Here is a 25,035-nt window from a genome sequence, read left to right on the forward strand (position 1 = left end):
GATGCATTTGTCTGTTCTAGATATTTCATACATGGGATCATACAACATTTGCCCTTTTGTGTCTGGCTCCTTTCGTGTCTGGCTCCTTTCACTTAGCAGAATTTCTGAAAGGTGCATCCGTGTTATAACATGCATGAGAACTTTATTCCTTTTTATGCCTGAATGATATTGCATTGTATGGGTATATAATATTTTGTTTATCCATTCATGTCATGATGGAGAATTGTTTCTGTTTTTTGGCTCTTATGAATAATGCTGCCATGAATATGGATCACGCCATCTGCTAATGGCGGTAGTTTCACTTCTAACTTCACAATCTGAATGTTCTTTTTTGCTTTGTCTTCATATTCTTTCTGTCTTTCTGTCTTTCGGTCTTTTGGTCTTTTTTTTTTTTTTTTGTCTAAGTGTTCTGGCTAGGATTTAAAGTACAGTATTGAATAGCAGTGGTGGAAGCAGGCAACCTTGTCTCTTTCCTGATCGCAGGGGGAAGATTTTCCATATTTCACCATTGTGTATGATGTTAACTGTGGGGTTTTTTCATACATGCCTTTTTTCATTTTGAATAGCTAATAATTTTAACACCCATTTTTGTTCAATGTTTATGTTCAACTCAAGTGTATTAACTGAATTTTATATAAAACCCAACGAGAAGACATAAAATAATATGAAAGTGATTCTTAAGAGAATCAGATTTCAAACTTAATATGATTAAGGAAATAAAGCCACTTGTTAAAATTGGTGACTAATGTTAGAATTCACATTTGAAGGGAAAGAGTAAGGTATACACAAAATACTGGAAATGTCAATGATCGTTTCAGATGAAGTGGCATTTTGAATTTCACATGTATTGTGTATATATATGTGTGTGTGCATACATATTTATAAAGCGTATAAGAAATTGCTATAGCTCACATACCTAAAAAAATACATTTTTTTAAATGTTTATTTATTTATTTTGAGAGAGAGACTCCCAAGCAGGCCCTGCAGTGTCAGTGCAGAGCTGGATGCAGGGATCAAGTTCATGAATGGGGAGCTCATAAACTGAGCCAAAATCAAGTTGGATGCTTAACTGACTCAGCCACCCAGGCGCTCCTCACACACTTTTTTCTGAAGAGTCTCTAATGTTAAAGTCTCTCCACCCCGCTGCCTGGTGCATCAGAATGATTGAACGTTAGACTTTGATACTTCCTTTTCAGGAATGATTGTGAATGAGTAAAGAGCACTTCCTGTAAATACATAGCTGTACCAAAGTTATTTATAGGAGCACTGAATATCATGTTGCGGTTCTTTGACAGATTTAGTATTATTTAATTATCAAAGCTGTTAAAACACCATCTTTCATATCTGTTACAGTTCTGGGGCCTGTTTTCTTCTCCTGTGGCAAGATAGGCTTTGGTCTGGAATCCATGCTTAAGATCTAAGTGGCCTTACAGGAGGTCAGATTGCAAGTTGGAGACTGGGGTGAAGGTGTCTTTGTCTCCTTGCCCCAAGGACACACTGCTCTCTTGCTGCCTAGACAGCAATCCTAAAACTAGCCAGCTCCACATCTAACTAGGAGAAGGGGACATCTTTAGGATTTGTATATGTAAATGTGAAAATGAGAACAGCTGGTTGAGAACCATTGACCTATAGACTGTAGTAAGTCCTGGATTCTAGACAATTGCTTTAATACTTTCTTTTCATCTGAGAGTTATATGTTTGGTACTGCGTGTTTCTGGCAGATGTCATTGAAGGAAGGGTGGGATGGATGAAATAAGTAACAGCTATTGTCTATAACAGTGATGTAATAGGTTGCAATTATACTCTTTTTTGTGAAAGTATTTTTCAAGATATTTTGTAGTTCTAGTTTTGCTTTCATATTCTTGCAGATTTACAGTATGACCTTGAGATTGTCTGCCTTATTTGAAGAAAAAATGAAGAAAATCTCCTCTGATTTTAAAATTGGTCAAAAATTCAATGAAAAACTTCGAAGAAGCCAGAGGTTCAAGAGACGGCAAAATTGTAACCGTGTCAGTCAGGCCAACAGAAGTATCAGGTGATTGCTTATTTCAGGTTTTGTATGCAATTTAAAAAGTTTCAGGTTGTGATACTTCTTTAATTTTATTATTCTACAATGATTAGGAGTATTGTATATTCCGAAAGTTGTTTTTTTTTTTTTTAATGGCTTGAAAATACTGTGTGCATATAGAGCTATTGTGTAATTTGTAATTAGGTAAATTTTTAAGCATTTAAGGAAAATTACAGATTTTTAAAATTTTACTAAGGATTAAAGTATCATTTATGTATTTACATAAGAACTTTTTTTTTTTTTTAATAATGCAGAGAGTAAAGTGATTACTTTGGGTGTCGAGCATTTGATTGTGTTAAGAGAAATAGCGATTAGGCACGATGTGCCCTATTGTTTCTGAGGATTAGTTATAAAGAAGACATAAAATGCAGGACTTATTCTCTGTCAGGAATTTGATATTAATTTGTATTCTGTCATCTTTGTGTAGCCTCCGTTACTGTCAGGTTTCCAGGTATCTCACAGTGTTGCAGCGCGAAAGTGGAGTCCGCCCTGTGTCGTCTGTGTCCAGGCTTGTCTTGAACAAGCACCGTGTCCGTGATGGGTGTCTTCATGCATGTTTTGGGGACCGTGCTCTGCATCTCCGTTCAGAACCATCTCCTTCAGATCAATAGTATTTAAATCTCATAAGCTTGTTCTCGTTTAGCTCCCTCCCTTCCATTTTGTGCTCTTGTCGTCAGATTACATCTTTGTTTTGTCTAGTTTTCTTTCAAATCGGTTAAGGAAAGAATAAAAACATCACTGACACTGTTATTTATATTTACCTATGTAAATTACCTTTCCCAGTGGTTCTTATTTCTTTGTGTGGGTTTGAGTTACCCTCTGGTGTCCTTTCTTGTCAGCTTGAGATCCTTTTGTGTTTCTTGTAAGGCAGATGTGCTAGTAGTTAATTCTGACAGTTTTCCTTTTGGACTAATTTTGCTGGACATAGAATTCTTAGTTGACCGTGTTTTGTTTTCCTCCCAGCATCTCTCCCACTGCCTGCCAAACTCTGTTGTTTCTGATGAGAAGTCAGCTCTCGGTGCCGCTGAGGTTCCCTCGCGCGTCCATGTGGAATGGTTTTTCTCTTGCTGCTCTCACAGTTCTCTGTCTGCATTTTGCAGCTGACTTTGATGTGTGTAGGAATTTTTCCAGCTTTGTAGAAGACTGTTTTTCATAAAATCTGGGTGGTTTCCAGCCATTACTCAATTTTTTTCTGCCCCTTTCCTCTCATTTGTGGGCTGCCATTATACAGATGTTGATATGATGGATGGTCTCCCACAGGCCTCTGAGGCTCTCTTCATTTTTCCCCCTTCTCTTTCTGTTCTTCAGATGGGATAATAATTTATTGACCTACCAAGTCCACTGATTCTTATACCAGCTCATACCAGCTCACGTCTACTGTTGGGCCTATCTTGTGAATGTTTATGTCAGTTACTGTGCTTTCCAACTCCAGAATCTCTGGTTGGTTTTTTGTAATTTCTGTGTCTCTACTGATATTTTCTGTCCTCGTGCTTTTCTTTAATTCTGTAAACATGATTTTATTTGGTTCTTCAAATGTGTTTATAATGGTGGATTTAGCTCAGCATCTGGGTCCTTTCAGAGACAGTTTCCATTGAGTGCATTTTTGCCTGTGTATGGGCAAACTTCCTTGATTCTTGGTATGTCTTGTACTGTTTTGTTGGAAGTGGGACAAACTTAGTAATCTGGTTTTCTTGTCGCTGTTTGTTAACATATTGTAGAAACTCTAGACTCTGATTCTTGTCCCTCTGTGATGATACTTGTTGCTGGTTTTGTTTAGTGAGTTACCTTAGACCAGTTCTGTAGTTTGTCTTTCCCGCAGTGGTAAGGCACTGAAATCTGCTTTTTAAAATTTTATTTTATTTTTTCTGAGAGAGAGAGACAAAGAATCTTAAGCAGGTTCCACACTCATTGTGGAGCCTGACACGGGGCTTGATCCCAAGACCCTGGGATCATGACCTGAACTGAAATCAAGAGTCGGATGCTCAACCAACTGAGCCACCCAGGTGCCCCTTAAAATTAAAAAAAAAAAAAAAAAAAAAAATTTGGTGGTGGTCGGGGGGGGGGGGGGGGCTGTGTTCCTGGGTGTCTTCCCTGACTTGCCACAGCGCAGTGGTCAGAATTTGTGCTTAAACCCATCAAGTAAGCCCTCCACCCTTTTCTGAAGGAGGCCTTTGTGTGAAGTGAGGCCAAGTTCACTTTCTGCCTATATTTTTCCAGGCATGAGAATCTCAAGGTAATCCAGGGACGACTGGATAACAGGGCTCTCCCCAGTCTTTCTTGAGTATTTGTGGAACCTTCCACATCCCCAGGATGATTTTGGAGCTTTTCAAAGACTCCTGTGACTGTCTCATTCTGTAGCTCTCCTTTAAATTTTGTGGCTGAACTCTGTTGCTCTGACCGGTTTCACAGGCTTGGGCTGCTACGTGGTCGGCCTGGCTGGATTTCCAGCAGTGAGTTTAGTGCTGTTTGGTGAAGCTCTCAAGTCAGGCCAGCTCCTTCCGCCTCCTCATCCTGGTCCTCAGGGCTGTGCCACAGAGTTGGGGTGTGTGTGACTGGGAGGAGCCCCGAGTTAAAATACCAAAACTCCAGTAAAGTTTTTCCTTAGATTCAGAATTTCCTTAGATTCTAGAATAAAGGCTTTTTTAATAAAGGCCTTTTTTAATAAAGGCCTTTGATTACTTTCCAGGGTTGCGAAATGATTGTTTTGGATGATTTTGCCAGTTTTATCTTTGCGTTTTGGGTGAGAGGATTTGCCAAAGTCCTCCTTGCATCCCTGCCCCAGTGTTTAGGACAGCAGAACTGCACTGAACCGGGCAGACGTGCTCCTTAGCCTTAGGGAAATGAGTTCGGCCCGTTCAGCTGCTTTACAGTCCGTAATTTGGGGGCATATGTTAAGAGGTACTATGTGAGTCCTCCCTGCCTCTTTTTTTTTTTTTTTTTTGAACTTTTAATTTTGAAATAATTTCAGAATTACAGAGAAGTTGAAGAATAATTCAAAGAACTCCTTTATACTTTACCTGGACTCACCAATTTTTCATAGTACGTCACATATGCTTTATTGTTGCTTTATCTTTTTGTTGTGTGTTTTTCTTCTCAGTCATTCAAAAGAATATATCTGACACCTTGCTCCTTTACCCCTAAATATTTGGTGTGGATTTGCTAAAAATAAGGTTCTAACCACATCTTATTGTATTTCTACAGTTGACCTAATAATGTCCTTAGAACAAATTTTTTTTCTAATCTACACCCAAGTGAGGATCTTGTGTTGCATATAGTTCATGGTCTCTTTAGTCTCTGTTTTTGGGTTTTTTTTTTTTTTAAACATTAGCTCATTTAATCATCAGCCAATCTTATTTTTTATTTTTATTTAGTTTTTAAGTAATCTCTGTGCCCAGCATAGGGCTCAAACTCATGACCCTGAGATCAAGTCACATGTTCTACTGACTGAGCCAGCCAGGCACTCCTTTTTAGTCTGTTTCATCATCATCATTATTATTATACTTTAAGTTTATTTTGAGAAGAGAGTGCTTGCATGTGCACAAGTGGGGGAGGGACAGAGAGAAAGGGGGAGAGAGAGAATCTCAGGCAGGCTCTGTGCTCAAACTCAAGAACTGTGAGATCATGACCTGAGCCTAAATCCAGAGCTAGGCACTTAACCAACTGAGCCACCCAGGTGTCTCTGTTTTTTTGTTTTGGTTTTTTTGAATATTGATTGATTGACTGACAACATGAGTGGGGGAGGGGCAGAGAGAGAGAGGGAGGAAGAGAATCCCAAGCAGGCTCTGTGCTGTGAACCTAGAGCCTGACAGTGGGGCTTGAACTCACAAACCGTGGGATCATGACCTGAGCTGAAATCAAGAGTAGGTCGCTTAATTGATTGAGCTACCCAAGCACTCCTCTTTAGTCTGTTTTAATCAGGAATTTTATTTTCTACCTTTGTCTTCTTAATTGACATTTTTGGAGAGTATGGGTCATTTATTTTCTAAAATGTCCCCCCAGTTTGGGTTTTTCTGTTATTTTAGGAGTTTTTAATTTTTTTGTTTAATTATTTAAAAAAAAAAAAAGCTCTTTCTCTTTGAACAATAAAGAGTTTAACAGTAAAGAAGGACATAGGATAAAAAAAGGGAACAGTTTTACTCCTGAGATATTTATCATTTTGTCTTCTGTTTAAAAGGAAGTTTATGATGAGTATAAGCATGTGATTGTTTTCTTTTGTATTCATTGGTCTGCCTTCCAGTTGATATTAATAGAAATTAATATTTTGAGTTTTTTGTTGTTTTAGTTTTTACTTTTTATTTTATTTTTTATTATTAAAAAAAATTTTTTTAATGTTTATTTTTGAGAGAGAGAGAGACAGAGCATGAGCGGGGGAGGGGCAGAGAGAGAGGGAGACACAGAATCCGAAGCAGGCTCCCGGCTCTGAGCTGTCAGCACAGAGCCCGATGCGGGGCTCAAACTCAAAGACCCCGAGATCATGATCTGAGCCGAAGTCAGACGCTCGACTGACTGAGCCACCCAGGCGCCTCTTATTTTTTATGTTTTAATCTGTTGTCAAGTTAGCTAACTTACAGTGTATACAGCATGGTCTTAGCTTTGGGAGTAGGTTCCTGTGATTCATCACTTACATACAACACCCAGTGCTCATCCCAACAAGTGCCCTCCTCAATGCCATCTCCCGTTTTCCTGCTCTCTCTCCATCCCCCCACCTCAGCAACCCTCAGTTTGTTCTCTGTATTTAAGAGTCTCTTATGGTTTGCCTCCTCTCTGTTTGTAACTTATTTTTCCTTCCCTTCCCCTATAGTCTTCTGTTAAGTTTCTCAAATTCCACATATGAGTGAAAACATGACATCTGTCTTTTTCGGACTTATTTCTAGAAGTTAACATTTTGCTGTAAAACTTGAAATTTCTTGATTATGATAAACAATTACTGCTTTAAAGAACGTTGTGGTTATCTTTAAGCTCAGGTGCCTTAAATACAAAGCTCTTTTATCTTTTTGTTTTAAAGGAAAATAGGATTACTCAACATGAATATTACCCAGATCTGTAATTTAAAACAAAAGGCTGTCTTGTCCTAAACTTCCACTCTTTTTCTTGATAATCCATGGCTCAGGGGTCAAACACAGTGAACTGCTACTTAGAAGTAAACAGATGGGTCTTAGAAAAAACTAGCTTGTTCTGATCTTTTTTTGGCCTCTGTTCTTTCTGGTTAGATTTTGTTGATTTCTCCTCTTATATACTGTTACACGTATATGTCTATATATGTAAATAGACCAGAGAGAAAGTTGTTTCTTATTGAGACTCAGATTTGTAATATGAATGAATGCGTGTATTACATAAATGTTGGCTCCTCTTAGCATTTAATCCAAAGAATTTAAGGTATTCAGTATGATTTTCTACTCTGTAACTTGGGTCATTTGTTCGTTACTTCAGTTTGGAACAAAATGATGTCAAACTTAGAGTAAGGATATCCATAGTAATCCACGTCAGAATAAGATGTTAACAATGAATATTTCAATGTTTTGATCATAAAATTTTTCTCAGGTTAAGTAGTAATACACTTTTATTCAGGCATTCCCTGTTTAATTAAATTTTGTTTCCTTTGTTCATATCTTTGACCAGAAATATCAAACAGAAGCGGTTAAAATCTCAGACAAAAGTAATTCCTGAATTGGTGGGTTCTCCTGCCCACTCTCCCTCCAGTAGGGGTGCCTATTCTGCAGGCCGTAAGACAGGTGCTAGTGTCTCTTCGGGCGTGACTTCTGGGGACTCCTCAGATTCGACAGGATCGTCAGAAAGAATGAGAAGACTTAGGACTGTCACTCTGAAAAATGGCTCCACGTTATCTGGTAAGACGTGAACATCGTTCTTTAATTGTCTAGCACTCAAGTAGCACGGCAGCACGGCTAGTTACTCCAGGTTCAGAGGAGAGAATGAAGAAGACTGGCCTTGACATATAAGAAACCTACAATTCAGTGGAAGAGTCAAAAGTAACAAACGGGGAATGGTTAAAATATGTTTGATAAGTGCTGTTCTTTGCAAATGGTGCAGCCATATTCTGTGCAAATTTGAATCTTTTAAATCGTAAAAAATGGGATACAAATACCATACTTCGAATTTTTTTTTTTTTTTTTTTTTTACATTTATTTATTGAGAGACATAGACAGAGCACAAGTTTGGGAGGGGCAGAGAGACAAGGAGACACAGAATCCGAAGCAGGCTCCAGGCTCCGAGCTGTTAGCGCAGAGCCCGATGCGGGGCTCGAACTCGCAAACCGTGAGATCGTGTCCTGAGCCGAAGTTGGACGCTCAACCGACTGAGCCACCCAGGCGCCCCAAATATCATACTTTGTGTGCCAAGTATACTTCCGGTGGTTTTTCTTTAAATTAAAAAAAAAAAAAAAAAGGCATGGTAATCATGTGTGTTTACATGGAAGGCCTAGTAAATTCTATACCGTTTATGTTCTTGCTCTTTGGTAATACAACTACTGCGGATCCTCACCCTTTGTTAGCATCGTGGGAGTGAGGCTGTGGTATGCGAATGCTTCCCGGTTGCCATGAGTGGTTTTGGCAGCTTGCAATGGTAGTGTGGTAATTACTACTATAATGTAAAATAATAGGATCAAAGGGGGGGTAAAAAGCAGCCACATATTAGACAGACTGGCAAGCCTTGCAGAAGCGTTTGGATGCCCTAGTTGGGTCTCTTGATGAGTAAGGAAATCACATGATGAATTGTTTCAGGAACATTAGTCCATTCGGCAGTTGTACGCGGGGAAGAGGGAGAGTCTGGAAAGTGAGTCGGCGTGCTGGGGAGTGGAGTGGAACAGAACAGGAGTAGTCTGTGGCAAACCAGCAGAGCAGTTTCAGAGGAAGAGACACAGCCTGGGGACTGGCGTCCTTCTATCGCAGCCACCGTCTTTAACGCGGAGTTGGGTCGTATTGTGGAGCAAAATTTTGGCTTTTGGCAACCTGCTCCCACTCATTTCCATGAAGCTTTCATCCCGTGACACGTGTGTAAGAACAGAGGGGACAAAGGAATGGGACACTTGGGTGTCCTGTGCGGTGCCTCCCACTGGAGCATGCACTCATTCAGTGGAGTGGTAGGAAGGAATGACCTGTACTGTTTAAATTGTTTATCTTGTTTCGTCTACCTCCCTCCCCCCTTTATGGTGGCACATGTAAAAATGACCCTTCTTGAGCTGAAAGCATGTGGTATCGCTTCACGGTTATGGGGCTTACCTGCGAAAGGCTCGAAAGTCTGTCCCCTGACACGCGGGACTTAAAGTGGCCGTTCTTCCTACAGGACCTACAGGAAGTACATGTTTCATAGGACAGCAGGAAGTGGAGGGGGGCTGATTACATTCTTAGATGCAAATTTGTTTATCAAATATACAAACTGTATTTTCTGAATCCAACCCAGGATTAATATGTTACTTTCAGAAATAATAGGGGCGCCTGGGTGGCTCAGTCGGTTGAGCGTCCAACTTCAGCTCAGGTCATGATCTCATGGTTCATGAGTTCGAGCCCCGTGTCGGGCTCTGTGCTGATAGCTCAGAGCCTGGAGCCTGCTTCTGCTTCTGTGTCTCCCTCTCTCTCTGCCCCTAACCCACTCGCATTCTGTCTCTGTCTCTCTCAAAAATAAACAAACATTAAAAAAAAACTAAAAACAAAAAGAAAAAAGAAATAATAGAACAAACTTGATTTGGAATGCTGTCTATGTACCTTTTAATACCAAACATTTATGGGCTTTTTTTTTTTTTTTTTTTTAGTTACTTTTGAGAGAGGGGGAGAGACTGGGGAAGGGGCAGAGAGAGGGAGAGACAGAATCCCAAGCAGGATCTATGATGTCAGCACCAAGCCTGATGTAGGGCTTGAACTCATGAACTGTGAGATCATGACCTGAGCCGAGATCAAGAGTTGGACCTTAACCAACTGAGCCACCTAGGCGTCCCTATGAGCTGTTCTTTGAAACAGTTTTTACAATTATAATCTCTCTTGAGTATCTTGAGAATCTGCTTTTAGCTTGTTGTTATGAAATAGGACCGTTTGTGTCTGCGAAGATAGAATGTATGTGATGAACTGTTGATGCTTTATTTTTCTTAGAAAGTGAAATGGAAGATTCCCTAGGTACCTCTTCATCTTCAGCTTCAAATAGTTCAGAGGAAAGCAAAGAGAGTTCAAGACCTCGGGAATCTTCCTTACGTAGTGGGCTGGCCAGAAGCAGTAATCTCCGGGTGACCAGAACCAGAGCTGCTCAAAGGAAAACTGGTAAGAGACTCAGTGGTTGGTACTTTGGAGGAATGTTTATCAAGAGAATCCATAAGCTAAGCATGGAATGACTTATTGTTTTAAGGCATCTACATATGATTAAATGTCTTCTTTAGATTTTTTGAAAATTGGTATATAATTGACGTATAACATATTTTAGGTGTAGAACATAATTTAATATTTGTATATACTACAAAATGATCACAATAAGTATAGTTACTATCAGTCACTATACATAGTTATAAAAATTTTTATTTCTCGTAATGAGGACTCAAGATTTACTCTTAGCAACTTTCAAATATGCAACAGAATATTACTAACTACGGGCATCATGTTGTACATTACATCCCTATGACTTATAACTGGAAGTTTGTACCTTTTGACCTCCCTTCCCCCCACCAGTCTGTTCTCTGTATCAGTGAGCTTGGTTTTTTGGTTTGTAGATTCCACATAGAAATAAAATCATACAGTATCCATCTTTCTCTGTTGACTTATTTTGCTGAGCGTTTACACCTTCAAGGTCCCTGTATGTTGTTACAGACGTCAGGATTCTACTCCTTTTTATGACTGAATAATGTTCCATTGTATAGATAAACCACATCTTCTTTTCTGTTCATCCATTAATGGGTGCTTAGGTCGTTTCCGTGTCTTGGCTTTTGTAGATACCACTGCAGTGAAATTGGGGTGCATATATCTTTTTAAATTAGTGCTTGAGTGGGGCGCTTGGGTGGCTCAGTCTGTTAAGCATCCGACTCTTCAGCTCCGGTCATGATCTCACGGTCTGTAAGTTCAAGCCCTGCATCAGGTGCTGCATTGACAGTGCCTGAATGGTGATATTGAACATCTTTCCATGCTCCTGTTGACCATTTATATGCTGTATTTTAAAAAATGTCTACTCAGAGCCTCTGTCCACTTTTTAATCGATTGTTTTTTGCTATTGTATGAGTTCTTTAAATAGTTTGGATATTTTGAGGTACCTGGATGGCTCAGTTGGTCAGGCATCCAAGGTCATGATCTCACAGCTTCGTGGGTTTGGGTCCCTTGTTGGGCTCCACACTCAGAGCCTGGAGCCTGCTTCAGATTCTGTGTCTCCCTCTCTCTCTCCTCATGCTCTTTCTCTCTGTCTTTTCTCTCAAAAATGTGTGTGTGTGTGTGTGTGTGTGTGTGTGTGTGTATACACACACGCACACATATATATGAACATCTAAAAAATAAGTATTTTGGATAATTAACTCCTAATCACATGATTTGCACATCAGTAAGTTGCCTTTTTATCTTATTGATGATTTCTTTGGCCTTGCAGAAGCTTTTAGTTTGATGTAGTCCCATTTGTTTATTTTTGGTTTTGTTGCCTCTAATTTTTGTGTCCGATCCAAAAAAACCATCGGTAAGATCAACGTCAAGGAGCTTATTTACCAGGCCTGTGTTTTCTTCTAGGAGGTTTATGTTTCAGGTCTTACGTTGAAGTCTTTGATCCATTTTGTGTTAACTTTTGTGTATGGTGTAACATAGTAATGTTGCTTTATTCTTTTGCATGTGGCTGTTCAGTTTTCCCAACACTGTTGAAGAGACTGTCCTTTCCCCCATTGTATATTCTTACCTCTTTGTTGTAAATTAATTGGCCATATGTGCATGGGTTTATTTCTGGGCTCTCTGTTCTGTTCCAGATTTAGGACTTTGTAGGTTTAGAAAGGAAACCTGTTTTGGCATTAAAAAATAGGGAACACCAGTTCTAAACTAATAAATTCATCGCAAAATGTTGAAATAAGGAAGACCTTTCTAATCTTATTGCTACTTTATTTCTAGGTCCAGTTTCTTTAGAAAATGGATGTGGCAGAAAAGCCACTCGAAAGAGAGTCTATTTAAGTGACTCTGATAATAATTCAGTGGAGGCTGGTGAGAGCCTAAAAGCCAGGGCTGGAAATAACCGGAAAGTGCTACGAAAGTGTGCTGCTGTGGCTGCCAATAAGATCAAGCTGATGAGCGACGTCGAGGAGAACTCTAGCTCTGAAAGTGTCTGTTCTGGCCGGAAGCTGCCTCACCGTAATGCTTCTGCTGTGGCTAGAAAAAAGTTATTACACAATTCTGAAGATGATCAGAGCTTAAAGTCAGAAATTGAAGAAGAGGAGCTAAAAGATCACAATCGACCATCACCACTGTCCAATTCTCATGCTGCCCAGAATACTGTGAATGAATCTGAAAATGGGGATTCAGAGTCAGAAAGTGACTTACGAGTAGCCCGAAAAAATTGGCAGGCCAATGGTTACAAGTCTCATACTCTGGCAACTTCTAAAACAAAATTTCTTAAGATAGAGTCTTCTGAGGAAGACTGTCAAAGTCACGATTCAGATAATGTACAGAACAGAACTGCTGGTCCGTCAACCTCTGGGCAGAAACTTAGGGCAAAAAGCATCTCCGAGGAAGAGGAAGAAGCAGATTCCGAACCGGGAAAGTATGCTGGTAGAAAGTACAACACAGGTCGCAAGAATCTTACTTTCCTTAAAAAAGCAAAGATCTTCAGTGATTCTGAGGACTCCGAATCTGAACAGCGAGATCGAGAAGATGGCCGATGTCATGAAATGGACACCAACCCGATCAGAGGGGGTTTGAAGCGTGAACCAATTGCTGGGTCCCAGTGTTTCTCAGATCATGTATCTGAGACCGATTTGGAATCAGATGATGACAAAACAAAAGAAAAACCCAACAGTTTTGTGAGAGGTAATTCAAAACATGGAGCCTTGGCTCCTTGGTGTGCCCTCACTGCCCTTCTCTTCTATAGCACACGTTGTGTCTGTTTCCCACGAAACTTCCCTTTGCCAGTTGTTTTGTGTCTGCCCCAGGCATTCTCCAGCAGCCTTTTCCCTGCACCCCTATGTCCCGTGTGCATGCACAACTGGTTGTCCAGCACGTTTAGTTCATGTAGCAGGTGGCCTTGGCCTTCACAGCTCTTTCAGAGTAAAGATTTCACTGCTTGTGTTGGCCATGGGTATTGGAAAAGCAGAGGCAGCACATTTACAAGCTGTGGCGTTGCCCGTTTCTGAAGGTGAGGAGAGAGGGCCGGACTGTTTGTTTGGAAGCGATGTGGAAGTAAGAACAGCCGCAGCAGCCCGGCCTTTCTTCGGATCAGGAGATTGGTGTCTCTGCTGGACGTTTGTTCACTAGTTCAGTCCCTGTGTCTTTTATGAGCTATGTAGTGCTGTTGCCCATTTTACTCAGGGCGACTCTGCAGCCGGGAGAGGTGAAAACCACTCGCTGATGTAAAATTGTGCTCTTGGTAAGTGGGGATTGATGAAACATTGAACGGGAGGCAGCCAAAGCTAAGATGAAAGGTATTTGGTGTGATTGGAACTTGTGAAGTGGAAAAAGTTTCAGAGGCTGAGAGTCGGTGATGGGTTTGCATACCTTAGGGCGCTGGTAGAGTTTAGTCTGAGCTCATGTAAAGAAAGTATTTTAGTGTCCGCTGTTGGTGTATGTCGATTGCGGGGTGGGGGGGGGGTGGTCACTGATGGGAATGTGTTCTGCTCGTGCCGGTGCTGAGGCTGGACCCCAGGTCCCTGCTCTAACGTGAGAGCCCTGCGCATTCACTGCCGTCCTCCTTCCGAGTTAGTAGGAATTCTGGACTTCAGTTGTTTAAAATGTTGAGCATTTCGTTCCTTTACACATACTTGTAGAGATTAAAGGAGTACTTTTCATTTTTAATTTTTAGATTCTCCATCACAAGACCATGGACAAAGCAGAAAGGTTTCCAGGAAAAGGGTCTGCTCCAGTGACTCAGACAGCAATTCCAAGGTGAAGAAGAAGTCCTCAAAAGCCAAAACGCGACCCCTCAGGACTCCTCGAAGAAGTGCCAGCACCGCCGCCGGGAAGATCAAGCTCGTGAGCGACGCGGAAGAGGGCAGTTCGGGCAGCGTGTGCACTAGAAGCCGACACGGGAGGAAGAAGCCCGTCCCTGCCGCCTGTGCCTCTTCGGCCCCGAAGATGGGGAGCGATTCGGAGGGAGCCGCAAGCTGTGAAGTGCCGGACGAGCCGTGTGCTTGCGGAGGGGGCCCGGGAGGCGGTCCTGCGGTGCCGGAGGGCCACTCCGACTCGGAAGGTGCGCGCAGTTCCGAGCGCGGGGGCAGGCGCGCCCGGGGCCCCAGGGCGGACGGGGCGCCTCCCCAAGCCAGGCATTCCTCCGCCGGGTCTTCAGGGGAAGAGTCGAAAAGCCATATTCCAGGGGGCGAGACGGGCAGGAAGAAGGTTTCCGCGGAGGCCGCTTCGGAGCAGAAAGCGGCTGCGGAGCCCAGCTTCGAGGAGGAGCTGAGTTACGGGCTGCGCAGGTGGAACGGCCGGCGGCTCCGGACCTACGGGAAGGCGCCGCTGCGGGGGGCGGCGGCGGCGGCGGGGGCGGGGGCGGGGGCGGAAGCCGAGGCCGGGCGCAAGAGGCTGCGCCCGGATCCGGGGGAGGCCCCGGGAACCGCGGCGCGGGGGGCGGCCCGGGGCGCGCGCGCCCCCAGCCCCAGCCCCAGGTCCGCGTCCGAGCCGGCCTCCGCCACCGAGTCCGACGGGGACTGTGCCGACGACGCCAACACCAAAAAGAGGAAAACGAAGGGAAAAGCAAAGGCCGCCGGAAAAGGTAAAGCCTGTGCGGCCGCCGCGTCCCGAAGCGCGCGGCGGCAGAGACAGAGCAAACGGCCCAGGTTGAGTGTGGACGATAACGACTGGGAAGATCTGGACTATGCAAAGTCGAAAAGAGGGCTTCGGCGCTCGAAAATAAAAACGAGGAATCAGGGCAGAAGGACCGTGAGATACCACGATGGGGATGATGACAGAAGCTTAGAGAACGGGATAGATTTTGATGATTGCACCTTATGACCTTGAGAGAAAACCAGTTCATTCGAAGAGGAAATGGACTGGAATTTATGGTGAAAGCTGGCTGTTGAAATTATTTTTTGTCCTACAATTCAGGGAATATATTTATATTTTTCTATGAAAAGTTATGAATGTGACTAAATCATGACTGTTATTTTTATTTGCACTTGCTTGCCTTTGTAGCAGCGTTCAGCACAGGTGCCAAAATATGCTTCATTTTGGGGGCAGATCTACTTTGACAGTATTGAACTACAGAGAGCAAGGATTTGAAGTATGTTCAACACTAGACATCCTGGTTGTCAAAACCAATAAGCATTACTTTCACGGTAGCAAGTGTCATGCAGTCATTTGCTGAGTGTGTCCAGAGGTGGTAGTTTCTAACCCCTGTTCTGTTGTCGTAGAACAATTTCACCCGTGGCCTATGTTTACAGATTCTTCATAAATATTATGTGCATACTGACGGATCGATCATGGGAGGTGTAACCATGATTAGTAGGCGAGGTACCTACCACTTTTTTTTTTTCTTTTCTTTTCTTTTATTTCCCTGGCTACTTGAGCAGAATGCATTATACCAGATTTGGTCATTTTCATTCAAATGGTTTCTCTCCAAATGCTGTTGGGTCTTTTCTCTCTTTTTCTTTATTTTTAAGGAAAATGTCATCACTTTTATTTTATAAACTTGAATTTATAAAGTGCTGGTAAATTATTTTTTTAAATGTTTGGATTGTATATTTTAAACCTCGAAGGCCCCAAGCATAGCCCTGGCATTTTCTTTTAAGTTGTGCACTAACAGAATGCTATATAATTTGTCTTTCCAAGATCTCCTGATTTCTATGTAAGGGATTTAACCAAAATCTTGGTCTTCCATAGTCTTACTCTGTGAAATAGAGGAGTTTGTGTGCCTTAGATTTAGGAAAAGTGTGTTCTTTAATAGAGTGTACAGGGCCAAGAGAGTATTTAAATTATACGTAGACCCCCCCCCCCCCATTTCCATTGAGATTGTAGAGTTCAGTTTTGTTAAGAGTGCAATCGCAAATCTCATCTATATAGGGAAATAGTTCAATGTCATTCTCCACCTCTCTGTTTTAGCTTACTGCTGCCATGTGCAATCCCGAGCATTCTTGGCGGGGGCAACTCAGTGCATCTTTTGTTAGTGACCCCTAGTTTAAGAAACTGTCTTGTGCTGTGGGAGAAGACTTTTGGAATCCATTCAAAGTGAAACTTCTATCACATCATCAAATACCATAGTACACTTATTTTTGAGCCAAATATTTTTGCTTGATAGGTTGTGCTACTCCGTAGAGTGTAGGTGGCCATTCCTAGCTTGTTTGTGCCTGAAGATGGACTTGATTCCAATGGTTTACATATTTCGTAGCTGAGGAGTATGTTGCAGTACTCCTACCTCTGTTATTTATTGGCCCTGTGTTTGGTGTCAGACAAAATTAATCCTCTTCTCCTGTGTATGCTTAAGGTGGCAGATACGGAAAAGCATCAGACTCTGGTATCAATGTTAGAGAATGTTCTTAAGTTTGTTACTTTTTAGTCGTCTATTCTATTTGACATGGTAGAAGGTACTTTCTATTCTGATGTAAGGGGAAGGATGTTTTTGGACATTACCAACCGAGACAGGTGGGATACCTGTCTCTCCTTTGGTTGTTTGGAGAGCTGTCGCCGCTTCAAAACTATGATGCTCTTCTTCTCAAAGCTTGTGTTGAGGGTATAGTACAGAGAGTGATTCAGGAGAATTGTCCTTGACTATTGACCTGAAGAAATTAATGGAATGTTCTTTACTTCCCTAGTTTTAAGAAATGGTGATAGATGTCATTTCCATTAATTTATTTAAACTCTTCTTAAGCTTCTCTGTTTTATATCTATTCTCAGGGTTATAACTCCATGTTTACCATCATCTGCAAAAAGGTACCAAAAAAATCCATAAATAAAAATATAGAATACATTCTAAAACTATAAATTATTTTGTAAGGTGATACTTTGATCATTTAGGCTTCATCGGTAGAACTATTCTTAATCTTTTGGCCTGAGTTAACTGGTCATAGATTGGCTGGTCAACCAATTACTGATTTTTCTTTCTGTCCAAAACGGTTAGACCTTTGTATATAGAAAGCAGTGTTTTGGTTTCATCTGGGGAAAAAAAAAAAACCAAGAATTTGTCCTGGTGACTTTGAAGGCATGGTTGACAGTGGTAGCTTCTCCAGTTCTGAAGTAAAACTAAGGGATTATAGTGAGAATCATTTTTATGGGTTTTTTTGGTCATGGTGCTATTCCTAAGGTTAACTTTGAATATGTGACACACACTCGTAAGTACTTTAAGGAAAATTAATAAATAATTAATAGTTCAAAATGTTTACATTGAGCACTAGAACATGTTTGACTTTTTTTCTACTTTATGCGAATTGCGCAGGGATTTAATGCACGGATGTACTTTAATGTGTTTGGGATCAGTTTGTATTTTCTTGTGAAAAAGACAAAAGGTTGCAAATTGAATGTGAACTGATCCAGAAGTAAGTGCTATCTGGCTTTCCATTGCACTTGAAGTAACTTGATGGTGTACATGAAAACAAACCAGAACGAAACTACTGTGGTCGTGTATGTCCAAAGCCCTATGATTTTATTCCTTTATGGTTGGAAAAAGGTCTGTGGTTATCAGACTTGATTTTTGATTCCTTCGAAAGTATTAAGGAAAAAAGATGTCAAACATTTAAAAAATAGCTGAGGTTTAAAAAGCATTTTTTTCGTATCATACTTATTTTAAAAGGGTATACTGACAATGTGTAGTAACTTCTGAATAAAAGGGAAAGTGTATCCCATTTTCAGATACTTCTTAGGGTGGTCGTTCTCCCTTTTTTATTTTAGGGGGAATCTCTGATTAAATCCTTTCTCAATTTAGAAATGCTTGGAAAGAATGATAAAGCATTTATTCACAGCTTCTCAGTTACAACATAAGAGTTTCTTCTAAATAGTAGAGAGTCGTACCTAAAAAAGCAAATTAATTTTATAATATGAAAATGGGGAGAAGAATTTCTGTTCGGGGAAAAGGCACTTCAGAACCTGGAATTGCAAATGGAAAAGGAGATCTGAAGCCAAAAGAAATGCCATCTTGAAAGTATTACTGTCCCTAAATAATAAGACCTGTCACTGAATCTTCATGCTCCATTGGTTAATGACATCTTAGGTAAAACATTCTTAGAAGCCTCCCTACTTAGAAGGGTTCCTACTACATCCCCTGTCCCTCTCCTAGCCTTTTAAAATAACCAGAACACAGAATGTATTAACTAAAGTGTAGTGCTTTAAAAAACCAAATTGAAAGGATTTTAATCTCTTTTGTCAGTGCACATTGAACTTGATCGTGCCGCTTGAAAACAATGAGGTTTGTGTGTCAGTAGAATGCAAGAGTGTTGTTCAAGGCGCTCACGATATTTTTAGTTTTCCTTCCTACTCTACCGTATTGGTTTTTTTGAGTAACTTTTAAATGGCTAGAACAGGTCGGGTGTGCCTTGCCCTTTATAGCTGAACTATCAGCTCCGCCCTTTTTGTCCGTATTAAGTCAGCGTATTTACTTTCTCGAGCACCTTGTAGTTGTCCACAAACACTTCAGCACCTTACACTGTATGGAACTTGTAGTTCAGTTATCTCGTGGTATGATGGAATGCACCAGAGCGCCTTCACTGCAGAAGAACTTTCCATTATTACCTAAGTCGATCTCTCAACTCCCGCTGTGGATAGCAGCAAATAATAAAGCAGAAATGGTAAGAAATTTGCAGCTTCACTGTTGAAGACTGTCTTGATTCCAGTATTTGGGAACAAAGACCAAACCCAAGTATAATTTGTCAAAGCCAGGGAGAAAATGGAACATTGTGGAAAAATCTAGTCCAACCAGATTAGCACATGCTAATACCACTTTGGTAGCTCAAAATTGTGAATTAATGGAGAGGATTAAAGTGTAAAGACTATAATGGCGAGGGCTGTGTTGTCTTTTCTCACGTTTTGAGTTTTTCGTAGCTATTTTCTTAAACTGTAGATGTTGCCTTAAGGGTATGTGGGAATTCTCAAAGTTGAGAGATTTTTACCAGTTCCTGATAATCTGCCAAGCTGGTTCCTAATACATTGTTAATTTGGTAGAAAAATATGAAGACCTTTTCTTGGTGTCTCCTCAAGGATTGCTTGTGTGGATCTGATGTAGGGAGGTTGGCTGGAGCCAGTTACAACATCGGGGTCTTCAGATCTGCAGGCTCTCTGTCTTTGGCAGCCTGTAAGTAACTGTAGACTGTTTGTCAGGACTGATAGCTTCACTGAATTTAATTGTCAGTGTTTCCGTATACTTTCTGGTCATACTTTAGTTTTTAAGGTAATTTGAAGGTAAGTTTTATCATTTATTAAAACCTCTGTTGGGAATTTGGGCTCCTAAAGAGGCTTCTGACTGACCCAGCTGGAACGAGACGGCCAGCTAGAGTTTGCCTGGACCACAAGCGGCCAGCCTGGCCTACGGGGATGTTGTTTAGAAGTTATTACCCTTTTTGATCAGTGGCTAAATGTCGAAAGTGATCTTTCATTTTTAATATATTGAAGGTAATTTTCTAGGTGCTGATCCTCGCTTAGTCCTTGGACCATACGCACACATTCAGCTCACCTATGAAACTCTAACCGTTTCACTGGAGCCAGACAAAAAGGCAGATCTTTAGAAGATTTTCCACTCGCACACAAGATCTTGCAAAACTTTAACTTTCTAAATAAACTCATTACCATGCCTGACTCTCGGTTGGTATCTAGGAACCAGTTTAATTTTTTTTAGTTACTAAAAGAGTATATATAATAAACTTAATGTTATCCTACTGACAAGTAAAAGGTTTTTTCTTTCCTTTTTTAAACTACTTCAAGCCTTCTAGCTGATTCATTCCATAAGGTCTGCAGGAGGCAGCCAATTTCCCTTGCAACTTATCTTTACGGTTTCTCAAACAGCTTACTGTCCACTTGTGACTAGTTTCTCTAGCAGGCAGAACGCGGGGCCACACCGTGTTGGATGGGCCAGGAGGACTGAAGGGAGACTAGAGACGGGCTTGAAAGGGGGTTGGCGTGGGATTGTCTGTGCCCTGCTGCTTCTCTTCGGTGAAGTAATAAAGTAGTCGAAAACCAGTGTTTATTTCTGATACCCTCTCCTGCCAAACAGTTCGAAATGCTCTGAGAGCTATCTAAAGTTTACTAAACAGATAGATACAGGATCGTCGAATTCATACTTGATAGAACTTTTATCGGATTTTTAGAAAAAACTTGCAGTAGTCATCACAAGTCTTTGAGAATCGTAAGAATGACTGTCACCAGTTAACTGCTGAAGACGAGAGAGAGCTGTATAGCGATGAGCTACTCAGCCGTAGAGGCAGAACAAAACCAAGTTCTGTGGTGCCCATCACGGAGTGTGCTGCATTTATTCAACCATAAGAGTGACCAAGCTGGCGAAGAACAACTCTTGATTAGGGAATTATTTCTGACAAGCTCAGGATCCCGTGTGGCCCCAGTGTAGAGGCTGACTTCTCAGTGTTAATTAACCAACTCACCCGGAAAATAGAAGTGTTCCGTTCTGGGAGTTACAGGGAACACGTTAGTCTACAGTCATCCTCTACAGAGACTTTCCCGTGTATGGGATCTTTTTGGAAACTTATGCTTTTGGAGGGATGACTGTCAGTGACAAATGCTGTTTGTTTCCTGAGTTTTGATCATTTTATTATCAGTGAAGGGCAGACAGTGAAGAAAGGGCATCTCAGACTGACTCTGTCAAAAGCCTTGCTTGAGGGAGGTGGTTGTGTTTTGCAACTAAAAGGTTTCTCCTCTGTGGATTGATAACCCGCCACAGCAGCCACTGACCTCAGTACTTCAAAAGTATGTAAAATAGGCTAGCACATTTTCATTTTCAGACGTGCTTTTATCATCTTCCATTCTCAGATTTGTTTTTAATACTGCAGTTAAAAATGCGATGAGATTAAAATTTTTCATCCTTCTATAGCAGTGATGTGAAGTTTATTCTGGGTTTAGGAAGACAGTTTTGTATTAAGTATCATAATTGGAATATGATTAGTCCTTAACACATAGAAGCTTAGAGATGCTTGCTTTGACTCAAAACGGATGTCTGCATCCAAGTTCCTATTCACCACAGAGCGTCTTAGAATACAGTGATCTGGGCGTGAGAATTAAAGTGGTCCCCCAGGTGAACTGTGATGGAGTGCTACTACGCATGCACGTTTTCATTCCACGAATGAAGTTTTTGCCATCCCCCCATAGGGAGTCATTTATAGGAAAGCAGCAGTGCCTCAGGCTCTCACTGCTCCAGGACACGTGACTCACCAAGCCCCACCAAGACCTGCTAGGACAGTTCGACTTGGGGGACTGTACTGACTGGTTAGTATTAAGTGACACTGTCCCATATGTATTGTTAGAGTAGTGGCCTCCAAAACTTTTAAGCTTGTACCCTGACCTCTAGATTGGACTTCTCTCTAACCCTGAATTATCCTGTATATATTTGTAAAAACGATTTGCAGTTTTCTCAAGGAGAGTAAAGCACTTTATAATTTGCCAAGTTCTCAGTAATAAAATTGACCCCGACTTATGTGTACATACTATTTTTTAACAATTTCCCACACGGTCACTCTTCTGTGTTCCTCAGATTGCTTTTATCTTCACCTTGTGAGCTTTCCACTTTAGGTCTGAGGCTAGAGCTACGGCTCCATCAAGCTGGAGCGGCTGTCTACACTAGCACGGACTCTTCTCCCCCGTCTTGACGCACTAACTTATTGGAAGTTCAGATTTTCTTAAAGTACTTTTAAAAGCCTGATCAGAGTTTCTTCAATAGAATCTTAACTGTTTTCCCTCATTTTGGATTACAAATAAGCACTTATTCAAACGAGTTCGTGTTAGTATTTTACCAGGTTCCTAAACGGTCAATACAGGTACTGCCATCAGTACATCAAAAAGGAATTCATTGCTGCACCTGAAGTCCTTGTGTCCCAAAGAAATCCTTAGTTGCGATAGGATTTTCTCCATACTATCGACGTGTTGTTGAGATTGATCTGGTTGGCCGCTTTTAATGTTTCAACGCGCAAATGGATGTGGTTGAGTGACTCTGGTGCGTGTCCTCATCCCCACTGTAAGTCGAATTTCACCTTAATTTTGTTACACGCTTAGAAAAGCCTCATTTGTCTGTCGTAGCATGTTAATTTGCCTTCTAGTATTTGCCTAACATTGACGTAATGTGCCGAGGGTTCATTTTGGATCGGGGGTTGCTTTGCAGAGACCGTAGTTCGCACCAAGCATTCCCGAGAAGAGGCCCTTCCGGGCAAACGCCCTGCTCTTCAGGCCGCTTGTGCGAGCGAGGGCCCAGAGCCCGCCAGGCGGTGCTGCCCAACGGGCCGGGGGATGAGCTCAGGCCGTTCAAGAAGTGCCGTTTTTGCAATGCCTGGTGACTTCCGTTGAACAAAACGTGTTACCTTTAGAAATAGGATTTCACTGGAAACGCATATACGGCACCTAATTGGCCAAAGGGCCTGCTGCACTTGGGGGGGGGGGGGTGTTGCTTTTAGGATAGCAGCTCCTCACCTGCTCCGGGGGAGCTCTGTCACGGGTCTTGGAGAAAGCGCATCTTTGAAATGAGTGTCACAGAGTTAGGGCCAAATCTGAAGGGCTTTCCTTTCGAGAGCAGAAGACTTGTCCTCAATTCTTTACTAATGAACGTGTCAGTCAACAGAAGCCCGTTTTCACCTGCAACTCCTTTGCCCTTGGTGACGGAAGGACAAACCTCTCCGTTCATAAAGGAAAAGCTGGGAAGGTTCACTGCGATAGAATAAGAGCATCGCGTGATGGCCGACAGAACGAAATGAGCCCTCATCTTCTCGGCTTTTGTAGTGAAAGGGACCCAGTGGGAGAGAACGCGGATGTCACGGGGGGGAATTTCAGTGATCTATAGCCTGTTCGAACCGACTGCTGACTGTCTGGAAACTTGAGGTGCGGTCCTGCAAACTTCCCCCCCCCCCCCCGCAAGACTTGTGTGCCTTTTCAATGGTTTTAGGTAGTTTGACTTAATGGCTGCAAGACCGGATGGATGGCCAGCTGATGAGGCCTAGCATTCAGGGGCTGATGCACTTTAGGTGCGTTTGAGATACAGGTTTTCCCACCACTGGCAAGTAGGGCGCTCCTGGGAATCTTTCCTAAGCCCAAACAGCATAAAGCAGAGATGCAACTATGCCATTAACTTCTATGGGAAAAACTGGGGTCATATGCAGACCCTGAAAAATGACCCGTCAGGCTTCTCTGATACCTTAGGACACGCTAACATGCACAAAGTCAGCGGAGGTCAGGCCCAGGTGATCGGACAGTTCCAAGAGCTCTGGCAGCGGGGGAGGGGGCTTGGTGGGCGGTGCGCCTCTGGAAAACGTTGCTGTCAGAGCCAACACCGAACGCTGTTTGTGCTTTTCAGGCTTTTTCTTTCTTTCTTAGTGTTTGTTTATTCTTGAGAGAGAGAGACAGAGCATGAGCGGGGGAGGGGCAGAGCGAGAGAGGGAGACAGAATCCGAAGCAGGTTCCAGGCTCCGAGCTGTCAGCACAGACACCGATGTGGGGCTCGAACTCACCAACCGAACCGTGAGATCATGACCTGAGCCGAAGTCAGACGCTTAACGACTGAGCCACCCAGGCGCCCCTTTTGGCTGGCAAAACCAGGCAGGTCTGTTGTAAAAGCGAGGTGACATCACGCAAACTTCCAAAAAGTGGAGAATGTCTGTACTTCTGCCCTAGAAGTGCACTGATCATTCCTGGATTTGAAATTTGCAAATGCAGCTTTGAGACCCGGGCAGAAATAAAAAGGATGTGAGCCCACCTAAGCCGGTAGACGCAGAGCGGTGGGCATAACATCATGTGACTTGGTACAACTGGGACGGATCCCCAGCCACACCGAGCAAGTTGCTTCTGGACAGCTTTTAGTCTTGCCTTTTGACAGTGGGGCCCCTCCAGTTTGTAGCTCTCAGCTACAGCAACACCTCCTCAAAGGGAGCTTTCCTTGCCCTTTCTAGAAGGTGTCCTCATGGCTCCCAACACTTTTTAGTCCTTACAGCAACTAGAGTTCCAGGTATAGAATTAGTTTGCTTTAGAATCCTTATCCTGATCCTCTGGATGCCTGGCATATACCTTGCTGAGAAAATATCTGAATAATAAATGAAACCAGGATTTAAGAATTACAGTTAAATAAAATGCTCAAATAGTTGAAAAAATGGACCTAGGATTAAACCCATATTTTAGTTCTCTAAAATGAATAGGCAGTTCCTTTTTATCTGCCGGTTCATGTTTTTTTGGCTAAAGGTGTTGGAATTAACACTTTCAGGACTGTCTTGAAGCAGAGCTGATAGTCGTGATGGCATTGCTTTCTCACTTAGGTTCCAGGAAAATTATTTCAAAGCTCATTGAATATCCTAAGCTAGTTCGACATACTTTTAGAAACAATACCAAAAATTTAGTGCTTTATGATGCCACAGGTACCTTCTCAGAAGCCTGGTACTGTTTTAAGTGACTGTTCTCTTTCCAGATTGGAGAGTATACCTGGTGGCATACTACTCAAGACTTCCTTTTGTAGGTGTGGAGGTGGGAGTAGTATCACTGATGATAATCACTTACGTCTTTTCCTTATTTGGCAGTGTGAATAGTTAAAAACATTTTTTTAACGTTTATTTATTTTTGAGAGAGACAGCGTGCGAGCAGGGTAGGGGGAGGGAGAGAGGGAGACACACAATCCGAAGCAGGCTCCAGGCTCTGAGCCGTCAGCACAGAGCCCGACGCGAGGCTCGAACTCACGAATCACGA

General features: G+C 42.1%; 1 protein-coding gene across 1 annotated transcript in view; it reads left to right on the plus strand.

Annotated features, from left to right (window-relative positions):
• BRWD1 (bromodomain and WD repeat domain containing 1) overlaps nucleotides 1-21,792 on the plus strand; it is a 126,570-nt gene extending 104,778 nt beyond the window's left edge. Inside the window, exons 37-41 of the mRNA XM_043593587.1 lie at nucleotides 1,869-2,035; nucleotides 7,688-7,914; nucleotides 10,168-10,332; nucleotides 12,139-13,050; nucleotides 14,039-21,792. Of these exons, the coding sequence (XP_043449522.1) occupies nucleotides 1,869-2,035; nucleotides 7,688-7,914; nucleotides 10,168-10,332; nucleotides 12,139-13,050; nucleotides 14,039-15,186 (2,619 nt within the window). The 3' untranslated portion in view covers nucleotides 15,187-21,792. The remainder of the gene's footprint in view (nucleotides 1-1,868; nucleotides 2,036-7,687; nucleotides 7,915-10,167; nucleotides 10,333-12,138; nucleotides 13,051-14,038) is intronic.
• Nucleotides 21,793-25,035: the final 3,243 nt, after the last annotated feature.

The sequence above is a fragment of the Prionailurus bengalensis genome, chromosome C2, assembly GCF_016509475.1.
Source record: "Prionailurus bengalensis isolate Pbe53 chromosome C2, Fcat_Pben_1.1_paternal_pri, whole genome shotgun sequence".
In the NCBI taxonomy this organism is placed as follows: Eukaryota; Metazoa; Chordata; class Mammalia; order Carnivora; family Felidae; genus Prionailurus; species Prionailurus bengalensis.